We start from the raw sequence: 23,917 nt of genomic DNA, 5'->3' as shown, positions 1-23,917 counted from the left end.
ATGGACACTAACACACTGCTCTGTTTACAATGGATAACCAACAAGGACCCTCTGTACAGCACAGGGGACTCTGCTCAGGGTTACCTGGCAGCCTGGGTGGGAGGGGAGTTGGGGGAGAGTGGACACGTGTGTGCGTGGCTGAGTCCCTTCGCTGTCCACCTGAAACAGTCACAGTGCTGTTGACTGGCTACATCCCCCGGGCAGAGGAGCCTGGCTTCTGTCCACGGGGTCACAGAAGAACTGGGCTCAACTTAGCGACACAACAGCACGCTCCAATGTGAAATGAAAAGCTAAAGAAGCCCTGGCTTCTGTGTTACAGAGACCAGATGCAGCTCCTGCAGCTTCTCTCACGGCAGCTCTGCTCTCCTGACGCTGTTGACAGCACACGGCTCACGTGAGTCTGAAACTCGCAGGTACTCACATGGCGAGCAGGGCTCTCTTTTCACTCTTCAGCTTCAGGAAGCGGACTTTGGCTACCGCACAGAGCTGCTGCCTCCAGAGGGCCAGGCCGCTGACCGAGCTGTTTGCTTCACTGAAGGACGACACGACCTGTTCCGGCTCAGCAAGGCTACCTGTGGCATTGGTCCTGCCACTCTGTAACTGCTCCCGAACTCCAGGTCCTACAAAGGATGAAAGCAACCATTTATAAACAGCCGTTTGCTGTGGTTCAGGCGCTCAGTCGTATCCGACTCTCCGCGACCCTGTGGGCTGCGGCACACCAGGCTCCCTGTCCTTCACTGTCTCTCAGAGTTTGCTCAAACTCACGTCCATTGAGTCAGTGATGCCAACGTGCATCGTTTAGACTTTCCTAGGATCTTCTTTTCAACAATTGTTGTCAGAGGAGAGAGTCTTGGGCAAAGATGCAAATAATCTAATTCAGGGCACCACTAGAGAAACTGCTAAGGAAACAGGAACAGTGGAAAAAAATAAAAAGATACAAAGACAGCAATACAGGAACAAGAAATAACGACTTAATAAAAGGAAATCTTGCATTTTCTGAAAAAAAAAAAGAAAAAAAAAAGCTCTGTATCTGGAGCTTTAAAGGACTGAATTCATTCCAGAGAACATAATGGACAGAAACCCATATTTAGCCTGGAAAAATCTATTGCCAGAGATAAACTATCTTAGTATTTTTGACCAAGGGGAATATGAAAGAATATGAGGAACAGAAGAATATGAAATTGGTTGAGACAATACTTTCAACAGCCATAGGTGAAAATGAGGTAAGTGAACGTCACTTATTCATGTCTGACTCTTCGTGACCCCGTGGACTGTAGCCCGCCAGGCTCCTCTGTCCGTGTGAGCCTGGGAGTATTCTCCTGGCAAGAACACTGCAGTGGGTTGCCAGTCCCTTCTCCAGGGGATCTTCCCAACCCAGGGACCAAACCCGGGTCCCCTGCATTGCAGCTGGATTCTCTACCATCTGAGCCACAAGGGAAGCCTGAAAACTAGACAAAGTTACCTCTTTTGGAAGAGAAGCCTAGCGAAATTGATCAACTCTAGATGCTCTGAATGTATGTTCCCTAAAAGTGAATTACACCACTTAAAAAAGTTATCGAGTATATAAAAAAGGTTTCCCACCTGATCAATCAAAAATGGAAAGAAGACGAGAGCGTAGGCAAGACAAAACCCAGAAGGATGAAGGCAAACCAGACAAAAGAAACATCTTAGAGCAGCTAGAGAAGAAAGGCAGAGAGCTTTCCAAGGAGTAACAGCTAGCCTGACAGCGAACCATTCAACAGCAGCAGTGAAGTTCCCGAGGGGCTGCCATTCCCTTCGCCAGGGCGTCTTCCTGACCCAGGGAGCGGACCCAGGCCTCCTGCATTGCAGGTGGACTCTTTACCACTGAGCCACCAGAGAAGCCCAATAGTGAAATAATATCCTCAAATATGTCAAGAAAACGACTTTCAACTTACAATTCTAATTTTCTTTTATCCATAGCCATTACATTCAAAAAACACTATATGCATATTTACGTCTGCCGCATAAAGACCTACTCTGTACACGGCTGTGTTCCACGGGCTTAGTAAAATGTCTGGGACAAAATACAGGATTCAAGAGGTGAGACCAGTGTTGAGAGAAGAGGGAAGAAAACAAGAAATAGACTTCTCGTCTGCTCTAACTTTTTCCAAGATCATATTGAATCATAACATCTCAAAAATCATGTAACTTCATCATTCCAAGTGTGTTTTCAGGACAAAATATAGCACAGAAAGAGAAATTTCAAGTTAAAAATTATTTATTACCTGATTCATCAATAGCTGATTTTCCTTCTAATTTCAAGAACACTTCATTCAGTGTTGTCATGGAAACACCGTAATTCTCAATGCCCTGGTTGGAACAGCTTTCAAGATCCCTGTAGAGGTCTAAAAATAGGCATAAAAATGTACTAAATTAATATCAGTTGTAATGAGATTGATAATAGCTATATTTTTCAAAGTAGAAAACACTTGTGATAGGACAAATACGTTCGTCAGAAACAAACCTATGCTACAGACAGTCCCTCACTTCTAAAATAAACTACACAGTACGTTAATTTCCAGATATTCTTGGGTATAAGAATCTAGAAATTTCTGTTTTCATGCCTAGAACACTACACATGTGGGTGGTTTTGGGAAAAAACATTCTATTTTATTTAATGTTTTTTTTTTTTTTAATGTAATTGTTAGGCTTCCCAGGTGGCTCAGTGGTAAAGAATCCACCTGCCAATGCAGGAGACATAGGTCCCATCCTTGGGTCCAGAAGATCCCCTGGGGAAGGAAACTGCAACCCACTCCAGCATTCTTGCCTGGGAACTCCCATAGAGAGAGGAGCCTGGTGGGCCACACTCCACGGGGTTGCATAAGAGTTGGACACAGCTTAACACGTATGCACACAAACCATACAAGTATCAAAGGCATTGTATGAGTTAATAGGATCATTATTTCACTGACTCTAAAATGAATACATTTCATCAACTTCTAATGCATCTGAAACGAGCATGCGTCATAAACGCTAGGAGGTCATGTTTTAAATGCCAGCATTGTTTCTTTCTGTTTCTTCCCTGGTGGCACGTTCTGAAATTGAGGGTGTCTGGAACTTGCTGAAATACCATAGGTGCTACCTGTCAGATATCTTTCCAGGTGCTTGATTTATAGTTAATATTTTTATAATAAATGTAAATGAATTAAAGCTTCATAAAAACCCTATAAAGTTCATACTAATATGAACCGCTTTTTACAAATGGTCAAACTGAGGTGGAGTACACTAATATAACCTGTTTGGGGTGACAGGGTGAGTACCCGCAGAGCCGGGCTTTGAATCTAGCCAGCCTGGCTCTGCCAGCCGAGCTTGCCTGGTGCTGTATTTCCTTATTAGCCACAGTTGTTGCAGGCTTATTAATTCAAGCATGCACATTGGTCCCAAGACCTTCCATTAACAGCTGGCAAGTTCTTGGAATGCAATAAAGTAAACACATTTTTCGGGGTTATACTTTTTAGTGCAATCCAGCTCAGAGTGCTTGGGGAATCAAACAGCGTATTGGGAAATCAGACAGAAGAGGGGTAAAGGCGATGCCTCTCCAGCCGTTCGCGTTTGCAGCAGAGCTGATTTTCATACAGGCTGATCATAATTACTGTTGAATTGTGGAGATTATAACGTTATGTCGTGGTGTCTATGACGCCTTCAACCTTCAGTGCACGCTCCCTCGGCTCCCATCCGATTCCCCGCCAGGGTTTGCCCAGATCTCTCCCTGCTTGGACCTCCGTCTCATGCATTCCCGACGCAAATTTCCCTAATGCTTCTCACTGTAGCTTGATGTCGCCCTGTATCTCTTGACTGCACATGTAACTTGAAACAGAATTAGCATTTTCCTGGCCTCAGTGTACTCATAAGTGCTGTTGGAGTATTAAACAATATTCATAAATAATAACAGTCATAAATAATTCACAGTGCCATGTACTTTGCAAGCAGCAGCAGGTCAGCCATCATTCTGAACACCACGGTGATCGTACACAACATTATCGCAAACAATTCTGAGGGCTCTCGCATTCTGTTACCTGGAAATTTGTTTGTCCTTTCCAAAGGCAGAATATACGCCAGCTTTTCTTCACTTTGGGCTGTTAATTTGGCATCGGGGATGTGGTGTTTAACAATCGACGTTACACTGTCTGGATCACACGTCTCATTCAGATGCAAACTGATGTTTAAAAAGAGTAGGTTAAGGCTGTTCTTATCCAACGCCACCTATACAAAGAACCCTAGCATGTGTTTGTTGCTTCATTAACACTTATGAGACAAGCCAGTATAATTTAATAGAGGAAGCAAGACTTAAAAATATCAGTGTAGCCCAAGCTGTATAATCTACAGAACCTGCAGAGGGAGGAACATTCAGGGATGCTTAAGGACAGGAAAGGAGACTCAAGGTTTGTTATTCGGCAGAAAGAGATAACCGGCTCCATCTTGACTGGGGATAGACGGGGGCATGGCGATTTTGTCTGAATCTGTTCAAAATCTCAACTTCTGAATTCTCTCTTTGCAGTAAAGTATGAGTTCTACAAAACAGGGAGGAGGAAGCAGGAACAGAGAGTGTTAATTTGCTACAGTCATTAAGAACACCGCTCTCGTGCCCTATGGGTCCATATTCCAGATTTAGGCCTCTGAGCATCTATTTTCTACTCCGTGATTGGAAATAATACTCAGGTCTCCAAGAATTTTGGAAGACATAACAAAACACAGTATGTGTGGAATCATATAGGTCTTGGCAACACGTAAACCTCAAAATATGTTAGCTAATTTTATCTTTTGCGGGGGGCAAAATTTATTCAAGTCAAAGCTGGTCCATCTTCTTGATGAGAACATATAAAGGTCTTTATGAAATCATTAGATTTAAGAAACCCTATTATTGGTCACATCCACTGACGTTTACCGAGGCTGGGACTTGCCTAGAGGTCCGGTGGCTGGGACTCCATGCTCCCTCCCAATGCAGGGGGCCCAGGTTCAATCCACGGTCAGGGAACTAGACCTCACGTGCAGCAACTAAGACCCGGAGCAGCCAAGGAAATAAGCAAATACTAAAACTCAAAGAAGAAGTCAGAGACTTTATCTGACACTAAAAAGAAAAAGAACCTCACTGAGGTTGTGCAATGACAAGGCATCGTAATGGACTTTGGTGAGACCAACCCCCCAAAATCAGTTGTAGCTGAAAGTATTCTGTGTGACTTGCTCTTCAGGATACCAAACAGGGAGAATGTGGTGCCTTCCCTAAAGGCGCTGGGGGCATGACAGAGATACGAGCAGCCCATAACGGGAGGAAGGGGGAGGGACGCTGAGCTAAACTGGCTGAGCAGCTGGTTGCTCATCAGGTAGCCTTTCAATATTTTTAGCCTTCACTGCAAAGTAGGTATTGTTGTTTCACCTTAAAGTAGGTATTGCTGTTTCGCCTTTTTAACTGAGGATCAAAGAAGTTAATTAAGATGCCTCAGGCAACAATTCAAAATAGTGCTTTCAGGGTTGTAGTCAAGAGGATGCTTATTGTTCAAGAGAATTCAGAGAAGACCTTCAAGAGCAGGTAAGATGTGAACATGGTTAAAATGTGATGGAGGAAGAATCAGCACACAGACGTCCCACCTTAAGCAGAGTCAGGACACTTCAGTGTGGGCCCCCCCTGAGGACAGCCTGTGTTGGTTTTAGTTGAGGCATTTATTCAATCAAGTCTTGCCCCCAAATCATGGTGGATCATAAATTCGGTCAAGTTAAACACTTGAGAGTGAATGATGTGAGATCCATTGGACCACTATGCAGTGGTCAATCACTATCGGGTCACAGCTGTGGTTTTTCCAGTAGTCATGTACCGATGTGAAATTTGGACCACAAAGGAGGCTTAGCACCGAAGCACCAATGCTTTTGAACTGTGTTGTTGGCGAAGACTCTTGAGAGTCCCTTAGACTGCAAGGAGATCCAACCAGTCCATCCTAAAGGAAACCAGTCCTGAATATTCATTGGAAGGATTGATGCTGAAGCTGAAGCTCCAATATTTTGGGCACCTGTTGTGAAGAGCCGACTCATTGGAAAAGACCCTGATGCTGGGAAAGATTGAAGGTGGGAGGAGAAAGGGAAGATAGAGGATGAGATGGTTGGATGGCATCAGTGACTCGATGGACATGAGCTAGAGCAAACTTCGGGAGATGGTGAAGGACAGGGAAGCCCGGCGTGCTGCAGTCCATGGGGTCACAAAGAGTCAGTCCCAACTTAGGGCAACAGCAAAGCGCTCGGAGAGAACAATGTGGGGTCCAGGTAGCCGCTGGGGATGGAATGACTTGAATTACTTTTTAAGAAACATTACACTTAACTGGGAAGTATAGGGAGTAATTTATATCACATCTATAATCTTGGTCCAAATTGCAATGTGGGAGACTGGGTTTGATCCCTGGGTTGGGAAGATCCCCTGGAGGAGGGCATGGCAACCCACTCCAGTATTCTTGTCTGGAGAATCCCTTGGACAGAGGAGCCTGGTGGGCTCTAGTCCATGGGGTCCCAGAGAGTTGGACAAGACTGAGTGACTAATCACAGTATAAATGATGTGAGAGTGGGCAGATTATTAAAATTCTTTGACTTGTCAAAGAAGCATAATAATACCATCTTTCTAAAGTTATTTGGAGAATTACATATGATTATATGAGGAGCCTGGCATGCTGCGATTCATGGGGTTGCAAAGAGTCAGACATGACCGAGCGACTGAACTAACTATATGAGTATTGCATATGTGAACATCTTTGGACGTGCCTAAAATATAGTCCACGCTTAGTAAGTGATATAGACATCACTTAGTAGTGCTAAAAGGAGACAGGACAAGACGACAGGGAATGAAGTTAGGGAGAACAGAGAAGAAGCTACTGAAACGGCTAAGACTGGCAAAAATAAGCATTAGAAACAGGATGAGAGAGAGGCTGGAGTGTCAATAAATTTCTCTTAGCAAACACTGGGTTGTGAACATATTTTCCAGATACTATTTAAATCTCACTGGTGGTTGTTATTTCGTCGCTAAGTCATGTCCAACTCTTTGCGACTCCATGGACCGTGGCCCACCAGGCTCATCTGTCTGTGGGATTCTCCAGGCAAGAACACTGGAGTGGGTTGCCATGCCCTCCTCCAGGGGATCTTCCTGACCCAGGGATCCAATCGCGTCTCCTGCATTGGAGCCGGGTTCTTTACCACTGAGCCACGAGAGAAACCCACAGACTTGGTTTAATCATTCGTATAGTCTCAATGTCTGCAATCCCATAAATCATTCATTCTAGCTAAGAAAGAGAGCAGTTGTTTTAACACAGCTCTCTCGAAATGGTCTTACTAATGGAGCAACCTACGTTAACATGCTACCGGTGACGTCACGTCCCTGACATTTCCAGCACATTCTAACATACAGCAAGGGCTGTACCTTAGATGGTAGCCGATGCCCCATCTCTTCTTCAGGAATAGAGAAGAGCCCGCACACTTCAGCCTTCCGTTGGACATAAACACCTTTCTATCTAAGTTGGAAGAATGAAATAAATTGTATTCAGAGGTTGTTTTTTCACTATTTATTAAAAAAAAACCACCCAAATTCATGAACAAACAGTGTATTTTAGGAGCACCACTTGCTAACACAGGCACATCCTAATTCTGGCCGTAAGTAAGCCACGTTCTTCGACATCTGATAAATCAAATGATATGTTAGTTTATTCTTGAGTAAACTAAATTCTTCTAATTTCTTCGAAGAATTTTTCTAAATTCTTAGAAAAACTGTCATACACTAAAAGGATGGTTTTCAAGTCAACTGTTTTTCCAAATAGACTGAATGTGTGCGTGCATGCTTCATTGTATCCAACTCTTTGGGACCCCACGGACTGTAGCCCACCAGGCCCCTCTGTCTATGGGGATTTTCCGGTCAAGAATACTGGAGTGGATCGCCATTTCCTTCTCAGGGGATCTTCCCGACCCAGGGATTGAGCCCACGCCTCTCGCGTCTCTACACTGCAGGCAGACTCTTTATCACTGAGCCACCTGGGAAGTCCCCTTCATACAGGATGAATCATAACACATCTTCGGGAGCATGCTCTGCATTTTACATCAGGTGAGGTGCTTTGCAATAGGATCAGAATCCTTGCTGGGACAATGCCCTCCGGGATGAAGACACTCAGATCGGTCAGAGGACCGTCCTCCCCCTTGGCTCGAGGGAGCCACATGCTCAGAGCTGGCCCGGAGCCTCACTACACACCTTCCTAAGTCGTCACTGAGATACACGAAGGAAACCCAAGGCTCACCAGCCAGGACGTCAGCCTCATCCATGAACGGGGTGCTGAAGAGGACCACGTGGTCTGACTTCCTCTCTCGCAGGAGGTTCCACACCCGGTGTCTTGAAAGAGGGTCTGACCCCGCAGTCGGCTCGTCCAACAGCAAAACCTGCACGGCAGGAAAGCCCCTGAAATCGCTTTCCCTGTTCGTGCGGGCTTCTTTTAAAAAGCAATATACAGTGAGTCAGGAGATCAGGATGGACTCTACACACCGGGTGTGAAACAGACAGCTAGCGGGAAGCTGCTGCACAGCCCAAGGAGCTCAGCTCTGTGCTTGGTGATGATCTAGAGGGCGGGGGTGGGCGGGGAGGGAGCTCCCGGGGGTGGCCATGCAGGTATGCGCACGGCTGATGGACACAGTTGCAAAGTAGAGACTAACACCGCATTGGAAAGCAACTTTATCTCACTAAATAAGAACACCCCAAATCAATTAATAAAAAAGAAAAAGAACAAAAAATGAGCCATATACTGCGAACTGGTGAGCACACAGCTTTGGACTGCGCGGGCCTGCGTATTCGTGGGTGGTTTCCACTGCACACCACACGCACGCAGTCCCAGGCTGGATGCACTTGCAGAGGCGGGACCATGTGTGCTGACGGCCGACCGGAAGGTTCTACTAGGATTTCCCACCGTGTGGAGGGTTGCTCAACACGCCCTACCCCCAATCCCGAACCCTGCACTGTTCAAGACTCAACCGTACTTGCAAAATTATTTAGGAGAAATATTTTAGCACTTAACTCTTCATTGGAACAGTTCTCTTCCACTTATCAATTGCAAATTAAACGTGATTGCACACCACAGATTCGCAACTCTCCACCTGATTTCACCAGTAATTTCAGGTTGACTTACCCGAGGATCTCCTAAAATGGCAGTCCCAAAAGTCAGTTTCCTTTTTTGTCCACCGCTTAGATTTTGAGCAAGAACGTCTTGAATGTTTCCCATCTCCAGATCCTGTAAAACCCGTTGGACCTAACAAAGGATATTGAGTCCAAGTTTAGACTGTTTCTCTTAAAGACACTATCACTTTGCTGTTCATTGCTAAAGGCTTTTTGGATCTTTTGACGATGAATTGTGTAGAAATAACACAAACACATTTAGGATTTTCTAGGTAAGCAGTTCCATTCTCATGGCTGTGGCAGCTAGCGCAGGCATCTACCTGTTGCTCCACTTCATGTGGCTGAATCCCTTTTATCTTAGCAAAGAGCCTGAGGTTTTCTCTCACGGTGAGGAAGCCAAATTGCACGTTGGCTTGTGGACAGAAGCCAGTGAGCTTGCTGATGTATTCTAGGTCAGCCGCTTCTGAAAGTGAGTGATTGTAGATGGTGACAGACCCTGGAAGGGAAACAGTCAGCCTCAGGATAAAGATCCAGGTCTCGTGTGAGAGATTTTAAAATGGAAAGCAACGTGTGTCAATACTAAAGTCCTTTAAACATTATAACAAGATTATTACAAGGCTTTTGAGTTTACTTGGAAGAAACAATCATGTGCTCAGATAAAAACAATGTGTTCAAATACAGGCAAGGCATAATATCTGGAATATCTGTTCTTAATAGCGACCGGGACAGAGTGCCAGTGAGGCACCATCGCTAAATCACACTAGGCTACATATGAGGCCATTCCATTACCTTCCGAAGCTTCTACTTTCTCAGACTTTCTTTATCCATATTCCTTTTACCTAAAAGGAGTACTGTACATGCTTGATGAATTAAAACTTAGTGTTCACCATACATCCAAGCCCGTTAGGGAGCAGAAGAGCTACTTTTCATGACCTATTTAAGCCACCAAGATTTTCCTAAATAAGTTCAACATAAATCTGTCAAATAATAACTTGGAGGGCCTTCTGAGGATCCTGTCTCAAGTGCCTGAGTGCGGCTATTAGCTGATGAGACTGCTTGCTGGAGCTCATGAATGTAACAGTGAGCGGGGGAAAAGCACAGTGGGCTCGCTTGCCCGCCCTCCTGTCGTGCCGTGACTGTCTTCTTACCTGACGTTGGGGCCGACAGTCCGCTGAGTATATTTAACAGCGTGGTTTTCCCAGCTCCACTGTGTCCGAGGATGCCCGTGATCTGGCCTTCGTATATGTTCAATACCAGGCCTGGCGTTATTCCAAGAAGATGACACTCAGGGCCTACACGGTAACTTTACAGTCTCTGAAATTTTTATAAATTCTCACAGCATCTGTATATTTGGCTAGCAATACTCAAAATAAAACGCACCCCCAAATTCATTCCTTTTAAAATTGCATCTTCTGGGACTTCTCTGGCAGTTCAGTGGTGAACTCTGCCTTCCAATGTGGGAGGTGTGGGTTCAATCCCAGGTCAGGGAGCTGGGTTCCCACATGGACTCCCAGCAGAAAAACCAAAAGGTCAAACAGAAGCAATATGTGACAAACTCAGAAAAGACTTTAAAAATGGTCCACATCAAAAAAAATCTTAAAAAGTAAAACTGCACATTCTAACACATTGGACACATGCAGTGTTGTCACGATATGTATTATCTGATGAACAATTTTTTCAGTGAAAGCAATCTTGTCATTAAAGATAGGCTGACTGTAATAAAGACAGCTTTAGGGTTAATACCATGAGTTGAAAATAAACAGTATCGCACTATCCTGTATCTTTCAAACCCATAAGATATCAGTGGTACATCTGACTTCCTAAAATTATTATAAGATTTTGAAGTTTACTTGGAAGAAATCATAATGTGCTCAAATAAAGGCAATTCATGGTATCTGAATATCTGTTCTTAATCGTGACTGAGACGGTTTAACAGTGAGGTTCTGTCGCTAAATCACATCACTAGGTTACATATGAGGCTATTTCATTACCTTCCAAAGCTTCTACTTTCTCGTGCTTGCCTCTTCCATATGCTTTTTTGAGATTTCTTATTCTGAAAAGAGAGGAAGACGTTTTGAGCAGATGGTAGAGGTAGACAGAGAATCCATGAGTCAAGCCGCCGAGGCTGTCAGGAAAGCTGGAGGTCCTTTTCCTTCATGCAGGTCCGCGGGTGGACAGAAACCTCTCGGCACCTCATCAGAGCCTGCCTCCATCCTCGTCACAGGCTGAGCAGCTCACTCTCTGCAGGCAGCGTGAGTCCATGAGTGCCGTGAGGACGATGAGAAGTGACTGGCCCAGAGGAAGCGGGCGATGAGACGGTGTGTAGAGGACCTGCACTCCGGTGGAGGACAAAAGCAAGCAGTGAGCCCGCAAAGAGACACGCCGGCTTTGGGGGTCAGACCACCCTGGGTCAAGTCCCAGAGTCGTGTGCCACGCACACCATCCATGGACTCAGAGCTCCCTGTGGACTTCATCTGATGACCTTTTTCCACCGCGGCTTCGAGCGACACGTTGCAGGAGATGCAGGTTTGGTCCCTGGGTCAGGAAGAGCCTTTGGAGGAGGGCGTGGCAACCCACTCCGGTATTCCTGCTTGGAGAATTCCATGGACAGAGGCCTGGTGGGCTACAGTCCACGGGGTTACAGAGACACAACTGGGCGACTAACACACACACACACTCACACACGCTCACACACACACACTCACACACACTCACACACACTCGCACACTCACACACACACATAACCTGTTGTTTGCAGCACAGGGCATACCACGGAGCAAGGCCTGTAGCCCAGGGTTGCCGACTCATAGCTCAAACTCCTAAACTATCTCGTGATCAGATATGTGAGGGTGTCTGCCCCCAAGGCCTCTGTTCATTCTGGGGATGTTTTTCCCAGAGCATAGAGCCGCTCTGGCTAACTGTAACTCACAAATCATCAAAACCCTGCTCCCTGCCCACTGGGGAAGACAAATGCCTCCTGAGCATTGAGGACTTTCTACGCCTCCTCCGACGGCCCCTGATTCTGGCCCAGACACCGAAAGGGACATAAAAATTCCAGTGTGCAGGGAGGTCACGGTTCCCGATGACAGTCCCGCTACACCGGGAGTGAGAGAATGCTGCTGTTTGGTGTCTGTTCATACTGGACCCTGTTTTCAAAAGTCAATATTTAGAGACTGTACGTATCATAAATGTTCAGAGTTAAAATAGGCCAGTGGAGGCGGTGAACCAGAAAGGTTTTGTTTAGGTGTGAGACAAAGGCAACATAGATGGGCACATTTGGAGCAGAGATCCAGGGAGCTTAGGTGCTTCTGGGGGTTTGGAAATGGAGCCATCAGGACTGACTACTGCACACACGTTATCTCAGAGGGAAGATACACCCGCCAGAGCGCCCCTGGCTCGGGTTTGCTTCCCATCTGCCCTTGTCTGTATCTCTTGCTGCTTCCTTCTGGTCTTATTAATCAGGAAGCAAAAGACGAGAGATAAAGTGAACTGCAGAGAAAAGGGGGCTCAGAATAACAAAGATGAGGACTGCGTCTGTCGTTAAGGGAAAGGACAGAGAAAAGGCAAAAGAAAAGAGAGGGGAGGACGAAAACGGGGATGTGGAGGTTATCACCTCCCTGATGGATGCCGTCCTGTCGTAAGACATTAGTAAAAGCAAACGCGGACCAGATGAGGAGGCGGAGTGCTGTTAGGAGCCAGGCTAGCCTTGGGAATCCCCGGGTAGTCCAGTGGTTAGGACTTGGAGCTTTCCCTGCTGAGTTTCCCTGCTCCGTGAGGAACTAAGGTCTTGTAAACTGCATAGCAGTGTGGCCCCCCCCAAAAACGAGTGTAGGCTTTCACGAGTGTAGCATCCTGGGATGGTGGGTACACAGAGGCACTGAGAGAAACCTCTGTCCCCACCCCGATCTTGCCAGAGAGAGCTCTGCTCTCGGACCTACTCTCCATTTCAGCCCCACGTGATATTTTCATTACCTGATGGCTTCTTTCCCGTGGAAATCGGGAGACACTGGTTCAAAAGAGTCATTGGATGGAGAATCTGGACCGATGTCATTCTCGAGGGCCGCACGATCAGCCCTTCGGCGTCGGAACCAAGAAGAGGACTTGAGGAAAAACCAGGGAGGCTGCTGACGTCCGTACTCAGCTACATGGACAGGCGGCAAGGAAGCACTGGGTCAGCCACCTCCTTGAGCGCTGGAGCCGCCAGAAGACGGTCCCAGCACCCGTCGGGGAAGGTTTAGAGACTCCTCAGACCCAGCACCGGCAACTAGCATTCTCTGGCCAGTTCTGAGACAAGCACTATCAGTGCAGTTGTCCTGAATCCATCACCCTTAATCTATAAATTATCCTTAATCTATAAGTACCTTTTTCTTAAAGAAACCATCTAAAATGTCATGGTAGAAAAAGACCTTAGAAAGTGACATTAAATGCAGAATACCGCTGAGGCTTATTTTAGAAACTTTGGTGGTGGTGGGGGGAATGCTTGATAATTTATATCTAATATGTTGCAGACAGTTATTTCAAAGAAATAGAAATGAATGAAATTGTGTTGAATCACAATCATGCTACTACTTACTGGGCAAAATTTTGTCCAAATACAACGTCAGTACCAAATAGAGAAGAGCATCAAAAGCCAGCATGAAAATAGTAGCTATTATGAGGTACTGGTCGTTTGGAGAATCTGAACGGATGTTAGAATTCACATCGTAGTCCAAATGGATAAGCTGGGAAAAAAAAAAAAGAAGATACATGTGTGGAATCGGAAAAGGATGACCAGAGCATTAAAAGTTATATTGTCTTATTTCTGCTAGACACTGGAGTTGAAAAAATAAATGGAACATGATTCTGCCTTCATAGAGCTCTAAGCTCTTGGAAGAGACAGGAAGGGAACTAAGCACAGGCAATTCAGGGAGTAAGGGCAGGTGGTACTCAGGGTTTAGAAGGCCACGGTCTGCAGTAGGGAAGTCTTCCAGGCAGAGGTGAAAACCAGGAAGCTGCTACTGGAGCTGGGCTGCCTGGGGGCTTCATCAGGCTGACCGTGGAGGAGAGGGGCCACTTCTAGAGGGGGGACACTGTCTGAGAGTGAAAGGGAGAGGGCTGAAGTACTTTTGTAGTCGGGCAGAAGACAGAGAGTAATTTCTTAGTCGAGGTGTTTGTGACCCCATGGACTGGAGCCCACCAGGCTCCTCTGTCCATGGAATTTTCCAGGCAAGAATACTAGAGTGGGTTGCCATTTCCTCCTCCAGGGGATCTTCCCAAGCCAGGAATCAAACCCAAGTCTCTTGTGTCTCCTGCAGTACAGACCGATTCTGTATCACTGTGCCACCTGGGAAGGTTTTTAGATTCCCCCTAGATAATTCACACAACACTTACCAAAGGTTAAAATGCCCATTTGCTTTTGTAAAGGTGCACATTGAAAAGACAGGAAAGGTTTTTCTTTCTCTCTCTCAGCATTATCCGTTTTCTTTTAGATCTGATTAACATAGACTGATACCCCATTACTGGTGTGGTCAGCTTTTACTTTTATAGGGCTGTCCCCCCAAAAAACATTTATTTCATTTAATGCTCAGGAAACATGACCCTTCCTGTTATCAGCTGTATTCCAGTTCCCTAGAGACATTGTTAAGATTCACTTATTTACGTATTCATGGCTGTGCAGGCTTCACCGCTGTGGCAGGCTTTTTCTAGTTGCGGCGAGAGCAGGGTCTACTCTTCACCACCGCGCAGGGGCCTCCACGTTGCTGAGCGCCGGCTCTGGAGCGCAGGCCCAGTAGCTGTGGTTCCTGGGCTTAGTCACTCTGCGGCGTGGGGAACCTTCCCAGGCCAGGGATCGAACCCGTGTCCTCTGTGTTGGCAGGCGGATTCTTAATCACTGGACCCCAGCGATATCCTAGAGCACATTTTTCTTTCTTGACTGGCCAGTTCTATACGAGACTGACCTCCTCTCAGAAAATTTAATTCTAGTTACAACATCGTAACTTGTGCTTAGTCGCTTCCCTGGTGGCTCAGATGGTAAAGAATCCGCCTGCAAAGTGGGAGACCTGGCTAATCCCTGGGTTGGGAAGATCCCCCGGAGAAGGGAACGGCTCCCCACTCCAGTATTCTGGCCTGGAGAATTCCACGACAGAGGAGCTGGACACGGCTGAGCGACTAACACACGCAATAAGTGAAACAGTGAAATAGTTTCATGAACTCTTACCTGGGCCATTCCAGCAGTGAAAGCAAAGGGGCTGAGAAGACATAAGATCCACTCCAAAGCTGCAGGAAGGCGTCTGTACAAGGCTGTGAATCCCAGGCTCCCCCAGAAGACAGTGAGGAGGAAGACCACCAGCCCCGTAAGGAAGGGCTTCTTCACCAACACGCTCGTCAAGAAAGCTAACGTTATCTGAAAGGAGAGGAAGGCTCCAGGTGGTCCACAATCCGCTGGGAATCACCAGAGGCATAATAGAAAAGAATTTCACCACGTAGAAGTGTATTTCATCATTGCCCCCAACCTCTGGATACTGTCTCATGTGAAGACTCAAATATTGCGAACAGAACAGAGGCCATGTGAGCAGAATCTGCGAGAAATGGCTGGTAGTCTTCTCTGAGCAAGAGTTCAGAGAGAGAGAGAGTTCGCCAACTCACCAAAGACAGGCCGTAGAGGAGAAAGAGGGTGAAGACGACCGTGAAGCCCGTCAGGACGACCACTGGGGCACATGCCACTATCAGAGCCATCAGAGCGGCCGTGACGGAGATGAAGCCGGCGTACATCAGACCCCAGGACAGCCTGGCGGAGAAAGAAAGCACCAGTTCAAAGCGCCACTATTCCATCCATTGATCCATTCATTTCTCAGCAGCTGTCTTGTGAAGCTCGCCATATACCAAGAGCAAAGGAACAGACCATCTCGTAAGTCAGAAAACTTCTCTGCCCCTGAGCTTCATCTTCTACTGGAGAAGGTAGCAATTAAACAAGTTAATGGGTAAAATAGGTCGCTAATTTCAAAGTAAGACAAATAAACTGAGATCAAACCAGCCCATCCTAAAGGTGATTCAACCCTGAGCATTCATTGGAAGGACTGATGCTGAAGCTGAAGCCCCAGTACTTTGGCCACCTGATGCAAAAAGCCAACTCAAGGGAAAAGACCCTGGTGCTGGGAAAGATTGAGGGCAGGAAGAGAAGGGGGCCACAGAGGATGAGATGGTTGGATGGCATCACCTACTCAATGGACAAGACTTTGAGCAAACTCTCGGAGAGCGTGGAGGACAGAGGAGCCTGGTGTGTTGCAGTTCATGAGGTCACAGAGAGTCGGGCACGGCTGAGCAACTGAACAACAACGAAGCTGGACATTGTAACAAGAGTAAATGGGAGAGGTTTCCATGGGAGACATTTATGATGATGACTTGCCAGTTCTGGACCTCCTCTTTCAGTAATTACATAAACATGGAACAGAGACCAAAACAAACAAAGCGGATGGTGAAGCAGGGATCAGCAAACTTTCTCTCTGAAGAGCCAGATAGCAAATATTTCAGGCTTTTCAGACCGTAGTCTCTGCGGCTACTACTCGGCACTGCCTTCGTAAGACAGAAGCAGTCACAGACAACACAACCACCTGACCGTGGCTGTGTTCCACTAAACATGTATTTGTAGATGCTGAAATTTGAATTTCATATAAAAATTTGGTGCCATAAGATATTATTGTTCTTATGTAAAAGCCATTCCTAGTTTTTGCTGTTGCTGTTCAGCGGCTAGGTTATGACAGACTCTGTGACCCCCTGGATGGCAGCATGCCAGGCTTCCCTCTGCTTCACCAGCTCCTGGAGTTTGCTCAGATTCACATCCGCTGAGTCGGTGATGCCAACCAACCATCTCACCCTCTGCTGCCCTCTTCTCCTTTTGCCTCCAATCATTCCTAGTTTTGTAAAAACAAATGGACCACTCAGTTTGCCAACCCCTGACACAGATGACTAGGTCTAGACTGAACATAGACACATTTATACACAGACATTGGGTATAGATAGGCACACAGATTTAGATGGAAATGAAGATTAGTTTTGTTTGTCTTTTTATTTTATTTTATTTTATTTTTTTGAGATTGATTCCAAAGAATCAGGAAGAAAGCTTCTTTATAAGGGAAAGAATAAGCTCTCCCCTTCTATGAACCTGGTTTAAGCTTTCTCTGCTAGACTGTACCTTTCTGACCCTGAAGGTAGTTACTTATTCTGTTTAAACTCCCTTATCTTCTGCTGAAAAATGATGAGATAATTAAATGAAGTGCTGTATTTTATGCGTTTAATGTGGCCACTGGTTTGTAAAGGAACCTACAGGCCCATTCACTCCATTCCTACACAAGGCACTATTTTATGACAGCATCAGGTTTAGATATGAGACTTTACAGGTCTAGGGGGTCCAACCAGCTAACTTGCTCTCTGTTGCAGGATGGAGCGTAGCCATGGGGTTTACCAGAAGGCTGACTCTCGAAGTCCCATCACTGCCATCACTGGCTTCACGAATTGTCTTTCTTGGGCCACACTGACTGAGACGTAGTATACGGAGGCAGAGAAAGAAATAACGCAGAAGAAAATGAAAAAATCAGTCATAACTCCTGCTTGGGCAACAAAAGGTAGTATCTTCATGTTTATACCAGCCACTGACATCAGGTTTTCCATCACCGAATGATTCGTTGTGATCTAAAGACAGACATCAATGAACACGGTGTTAGCACCAAGCTAATTATAGCCTCATGCGTGTCGTGTCAATTACAGGAGTGACGCGCATTCACTCCACGTTCGTCCATATGTCCATCACGAGTCGTCCCCTTGTAAGTCCTGGAATATACTAGATTTTGTCTCAATTCCTTAGAATATCCTTACTTAGCATCTCCAGTGGGTAAAACTCTACACACGCGTGAAGTCGCTTCTGAAGCGCCACTTTGGTTAGTCACTCTTCTCTGACACATCTCGCCAGAGGATCCTCTGCCTGTGGCTTGCCTCGCCATCACTCCGCTCCATGACAGAGCCGGAACTCTCACTACGACTGTCTATCCATGTCTCTGTCCCCCACGACCCAGGATCCCTGGAGAACGGTGCCTGCGTTCTACGTCTTCCCTAACCCTCAGTGCTCGGTGTGAGGTTCGGGTAGAGGAATCACTCACTGTGCTGTTCCGTATTAAGTGACTAAATTAATTAAATGACAAATCCATTCCATCGCCCTCCATGAAAACCAGATTTTCAAAGCAGTTAGTTTCCTTGGTCTCAGTACTCACTTCTATGATGGCAGCATTAATAGCAGCTTGAAAAGCTACAAAGCCTTTCTCCCAGAACAAAGAACCTTCACACATGACACTTTCATCCATTACTTGACAGTGAGCTTTAGGGGAAAAAAATGAAAAAAGAAAACACCTATTATGATGAGATGGTGCAGACTGGGATACAGGGAAAGTCAGAATTTCAAAAGTTCCAAAATACAGTCCCGGTCCACAATAATACAACGGATGGTACGGGTTCTCAGGGGGGTTCACCCAAGGAGAATAGACCAGGCATGCTTTATCAGTGTTCTTAAGACCCGCTCTCAACAGCGTTTCATTAAATTGTATCATCCTTTCTCTCCATTAGTTGAGGATGTTTTGTTGAGTTTTGTTCTTCTGTTGCTTAAGCACGACTCTTTTAATGACTGGAAATCATTGAGCAAGAGCCTTTCCTTGAGGTTTTATTTAGGAAAACCATAGGAATGATAGCAACATGATTTCTTAAAAAATACGCTTAAGATCACAGGTTTGATTTAATAAGGATGACTCTCACGTATGTTTGGAAATTAGACTTTATGCTGCGTATGTTTATAGCGAGCAGACATCTGCTGTCACACAGGCCTCCTTGTGGCTAGTGACGATATAGCAAAAAATAGATTTTGTTTCCAATAGGAAGGTTACCTGAATGGTCTCTGTGCTCCTTCATCGTGGGGATTCGATGTCCCCACAGAAACTTCAAATGGTATGAGAAGGCGTCGTTAAAGATGACTCTCACCGCGTCTGCAGAGTAGTTTAGCTCCAGCTCGCCCATGCTCTGCTCATCAGGCCAGCCCGAGATGGGCCTTCCTGCCGAGCGAGAGGAGGGGACGGGGGTGAGATCTCTGTGGTCCAGAGACAGCGCTGTGGCTGCCTCACTGTCCCAGCCTTGGCCCCTCTGCTCTGCAGGGACCGCTGCTGTCCTCTGACAGGGTCCCTGTTCTCTCCTCGGGTCCGCCAGAGACCCTACTCCCACCCCTGACGTTCTGAGGTTGCAGGAGGCGCCTCGTCAGCTAGTTTCGTTGGACACGCTGCCCTTGGTTTTGAGGCAGGAGATGGATGGGCCCCCGCTGGAGCAGCGGAGACAGCTGCTCCAAAGCAGCAGGAGGGGGGAGAAGCGGCGTCCTGTCTGCGTACGAGACAAGAGACCGCAGATTCCTCTCCTGGGAGGTCAAAAGGGAGTGACGTCAGCCTTCCCGTAGGCCTCATCGCCAGACTCCGTCTTGGCCGACAGAGGCGGGCACGCGTGGGGGCACCAGAGACAGACCGACCCGACTCAGGCTCGTGCGGAGTCATGTCCGACTCTGTGTGACCTCGTGGACCGAGGCCTCCAGCTCCTCTGCCCGTGGGATTCTCCAGGCAAGAAGCCTGGGGTGGGTTGCCATGCCCTCCTCCAGGGGATCTCCCTGACCCGGGGATCTAGCCCGTGCCTCCTGACTTCCTGCGTTGCAGGCAGACTCTTTAACCGCTGAGCCACAGAGGAAGCCGAATACACACTCAGAACCAGGCAAAGCAAGGTGATCGGCCAGAGGAAGCCCAGGAGTATCTGAAGAGATTACAAGGCCACGCTGTCACCACCTCCCAATCTTCCCAGAGTCTTCTCACAAGCATGTCTGAGTGGTCCTGGACTGTCTCATTTTGATAAGGACTACAACGAGGATCACCTTTTTAATATAAAATTTCTTCAATAGAAGACTAGTAAACAGTAAGAAAATCTCCTTGATACTCGAGAGGAATATGAATTAATGTTAACTAAATCTAGATACTTGAACGTTGAACACAGTTTATCAAAGAAATTGCAAAGGAATTGGTGTATTTTGCAAATAGGGACATTACCACGAACTGCCTAAAACATACCTTTTATGAAAGGGGCAGAAGCCAACTTGTTCATTATCTCCTGGGTGGTCTTGGATTCAGGAGCAAAGGCAATAACGTAATCAGAATCATTAAAATTATCTACACGTCCCAAGTCCACAGCGGGCAGTTGAGGGAAGTCATTAACTTGGTGCAAATTAGAGGAAAACAGGTGAGCAAACAGCACCAGAAGGCAGGAGAAGAGCGATTCCTACAGAGCAGAGAGAAAAAGGGAGCAAGTCAGCAGCTGTTCCGCCGCGGGCTGAGCGGGGACGAGCGCGCTGAAAGCTCGTGATTCTGTTGCGTTGCTCGGGCACTGTTTTCTCCTCTCTTCCACTGTTTAAGTGTTTCAACTTTTTTTTGTCCTTTAATCTGCGTATTGTGAAATATGCACATCATCCATCAAGACAGAGTTGCAGTGTCAATTCCAATCATAACTAATAATTTAAGTTTATTTACTTTAATGCAAGTGTTAAAGGCTGGATTGCTTCATGAATGGTCGTGTTGACCCCTGAGTGAGAATGACAAAGAAATGTTCATTGGAATGAAATAGACAATCCGCCTCCATAATCAGGAATGAAGCAGTGTATTTATTTTCTGCTGCCCCAATGCAAAAGAAGACAGCTCCAAAAACGTTGCTTCATGAAAAGAATTTTAAAAGCCTTGTGTCATTGTGATAGCATTCTGGAGTTGGAAATGTACCAGAATTTCAAATGCATTTGAAATCTGATAAGAACACACTTTATTGTTCAGTTATAGGGATCAAACCCAGGTCTTCTGCATTGCAAGTGGATTCTTTACTGTCTGAGCTACGAGCTGTTGCTGTTGCTGCTGCTAAGTCGCTTCAGTCGGGTCCGACTCTGTGCGACCCCACAGATGGCAGCCCACCAGGCTCCCCTGTCCCTGGGATTCTCCAGGCAAGAACACTGGAGTGGGTTGCCATTGTGTTCTCCATGAGCTACGAGGGAAGCCCATACATGGCCTTTAAAAGAGGTATATATCTTATTCACCAGATGATCATACTTTAACTCATATGTTGGCTTGTTTTTACACCTATTCTGTTTAGATAAATAAATTGACAGATATAATCCTTATACTGAAAGAAATAAAAAGACGTAAAACATCTCTATAGCATAGGCTCCAGCCGTTATATGTACATAATCCTTCCTCCATACAGGGATCTTCGTGTGCTTTAATCACTGCCGATTTACACACTCAGTGCATATTTGTTGGAAGAACGCGTGCACACTCGCAATGTTCAGAAAGTGAAATGTTAATACATCCACTCTTGAAACATGGGTATTTTACAAGTGATTTTAAATTACATTTTTCTGAATTTATTAAAGTTCCTACATGAATAGCATGTGATCTTCCTTACAAAGCTTATTACAAGCAAGAGTTCAAATGCCATTTTCCTTCCCTCTTTGTTTTTCTGCTCTTGATTTCTTTCAAATCGACATCATCTCTGTCCATAGTACAATGGTGTGCAAATGCTACAATTTGTCCTTGGAGTTTTTATTTTTTTAAAAATTTTGTATTACTTTCTGGATTAAGTTCTGATTACTTTCTGGATTAAGTAAATTTCTTTCACTTTTCTGCTGAATTTCTGTACTTATTCCTTTATGAGATTCAAATGAATTCAGATGTAATTGGTACCTCAGTAGGATAAATTTTCAGGCTTTATTTTTATGGGAGTTTATTTTCATAGCTTTATTTTTCTTCCCTGGTGGCTCAGACGGTAAAACGTCTGTCTACAACGAGGGAGACCCAGGTTCGATCCCTGGGTTGGGAAGATCCCCTGGAGAAGGAAATGGCAGCCCACTCCAGGACTATTGCCTGGAAAATCCCATGGACAGAGGAGCCTGATAGGCTACGGTCCACGGGGTCGCAAAGAGCCGGACACGACTGAGCGACTTCATTCATTCATTCACTCATTTTTCATGGAGTTTCTGAATATAAATTATTTACAAAATGCTTCCAATAAGATGTGTCGTAATGACATATTTGAAAGGAATCTCACTTGAAATAATAGCAAAACTCAGAATTTGAAAAAAAAAAAATCCAGCCTGCTAATTAGAAATAGAATATCTATGAAAGAGTAAAGAAAACAGATAAAGTGCTTGTGCCCAAGAAAGTACTGTGTCCTGTTTTAAATATAAGATGACATAGACTCCGAACCGTACCGACAAGGTCTCTCTTTTCATCCTCCATTTCTTAAGAAAATTCTTGCCAAGAAGCGCCCTCGTTTGCTGGCCCACGCTGAAATGCCTCTTGCTCATCCTGACCTGTTTATTTCAAAAGGAGAAAGTGAAGGGAGAAAATGTGAGGGTTGGAAATAGAAAGCATTGAGCAACCCAGCCAGAGAGGAGCATCACAACAGCTGCTCCCAGTCGCGCAAGGAGCGAAGTGGGCAGGAGAGCTGAAGAACACGCGGAGGGATGAGGGCGCTCGGGGTGGAACGAAGAAGCTTCCAAACAAGCATGCGCGCGCGAACTGCACGTTGAGTCCTCATCAGACCGAGAAAACTAGACAAAGCAACGGAGTCAAGGGTTCAGTTCTTTAACAGGGATGAAGGAGCGTCACTGCCAGCGGGAGAAGGCCGCGCAGCCCTTCTAGTGACCCGTCACCAGCTCATTACTGCTCAGCAACACCCCGCTGCCAGTCAGTACCGCTCCGGGTGTGTATGCCAAGGAAACCCCACACGCGGCCGCGCGGGGACCTGAACCAGGATGCTCCTCGTAATGTTCAGTGTCGGGGTGCAATGTCGTCAGATTCTAATGGATACAGTTCACAGAGTACCAGGTAGGATTCAGAGGCAGCAAATCAGTACCCACTGATCCGCGAGAAGAGATTTTAAAACACAGGGCCGATTTAAAACCTGGAAGAGAAGGTTGAAAAAGCGATACCGCTACGTCACTTATATTAACTAACGCATGCATGCTCAGTTGCTCTGTCCTGTGTGACTCTTTTGCGCCCCCATGAACTATGGCTCGCCAGGCTCCTCTGTCCTTGGGATTTCCCGGGACTACTGGAGTCAGTCGTCATTCCCTGCTCTAGGGGATCTTGCTGACCCAGAGACTGAACCTGCGTCTCCTACACTGGCAGGTGGGGTCTTACCGATGAGCCACCTGGGAAGTCCGTACTAAGTAATACTGCGTGCAATAAAGAACATCCAAGGCAATGAAAAGTGACCAATTGCATCCAACATATATAACCAGCACCTACAACTCACCCCCCCCAAAACAAACAACCCTATTACAAAGTGGGCAGAAGAGCCGAACAAACATTTCTCCAAAGAGGAGAGACAGAGGCACAAGAAAAGACGCTCAGCATCACATCGGCATCGTCGGGGAAAGGCAAGCCCAAACCCGAGGAGACGCCACCCCACAACGGTCAGAATGGCATCATCAGGAACGCCACAGCCTGCAAACGCGGGTGGGGGCGTGGAGAAAAGGGAACGCTTGAGCGCTGCGCGTGGGAACGCACATGGCTGCAGCCTGTGTGGAGAGCCATGCTAAGGCTTCTCGCAGAACTGAAAACAGCACTACCGTGTGGCTGAGCAGTGCCGCTCCGGGTGTGCATCTGAAAACAGCAAGAACACTAATTTGAAAAGATAGACGCACCCCAATGTTCGGGCTTCCCCTGTGGCTCAGCTGG

General features: G+C 46.3%; 1 protein-coding gene across 1 annotated transcript in view; it reads right to left on the bottom strand.

The window, feature by feature from the left end:
- Positions 1 to 22,539, bottom strand: part of ABCA9 (ATP binding cassette subfamily A member 9) — a 50,067-nt gene extending 27,528 nt beyond the window's left edge. The window contains exons 1-18 of the mRNA XM_068977079.1: positions 22,444 to 22,539; positions 20,264 to 20,471; positions 19,052 to 19,216; positions 18,389 to 18,492; positions 17,587 to 17,813; positions 15,771 to 15,912; positions 15,343 to 15,528; positions 13,720 to 13,867; positions 13,119 to 13,287; positions 11,137 to 11,198; positions 10,294 to 10,404; positions 9,466 to 9,641; positions 9,159 to 9,278; positions 8,280 to 8,418; positions 7,415 to 7,505; positions 4,038 to 4,177; positions 2,247 to 2,366; positions 422 to 620 (exon numbers count right to left, since the gene is read on the bottom strand). Of these exons, the coding sequence (XP_068833180.1) occupies positions 422 to 620; positions 2,247 to 2,366; positions 4,038 to 4,177; positions 7,415 to 7,505; positions 8,280 to 8,418; positions 9,159 to 9,278; positions 9,466 to 9,641; positions 10,294 to 10,404; positions 11,137 to 11,198; positions 13,119 to 13,287; positions 13,720 to 13,867; positions 15,343 to 15,528; positions 15,771 to 15,912; positions 17,587 to 17,813; positions 18,389 to 18,492; positions 19,052 to 19,216; positions 20,264 to 20,471; positions 22,444 to 22,539 (2,603 nt within the window). The remainder of the gene's footprint in view (positions 1 to 421; positions 621 to 2,246; positions 2,367 to 4,037; positions 4,178 to 7,414; positions 7,506 to 8,279; positions 8,419 to 9,158; positions 9,279 to 9,465; positions 9,642 to 10,293; positions 10,405 to 11,136; positions 11,199 to 13,118; positions 13,288 to 13,719; positions 13,868 to 15,342; positions 15,529 to 15,770; positions 15,913 to 17,586; positions 17,814 to 18,388; positions 18,493 to 19,051; positions 19,217 to 20,263; positions 20,472 to 22,443) is intronic.
- Between the last annotated feature and the right edge of the window lie 1,378 nt (positions 22,540 to 23,917).

The sequence above is a fragment of the Capricornis sumatraensis genome, chromosome 8, assembly GCF_032405125.1.
Source record: "Capricornis sumatraensis isolate serow.1 chromosome 8, serow.2, whole genome shotgun sequence".
NCBI classification, from domain to species: Eukaryota; Metazoa; Chordata; class Mammalia; order Artiodactyla; family Bovidae; genus Capricornis; species Capricornis sumatraensis.
This window is presented reverse-complemented; position numbering and strand designations above follow the sequence as displayed.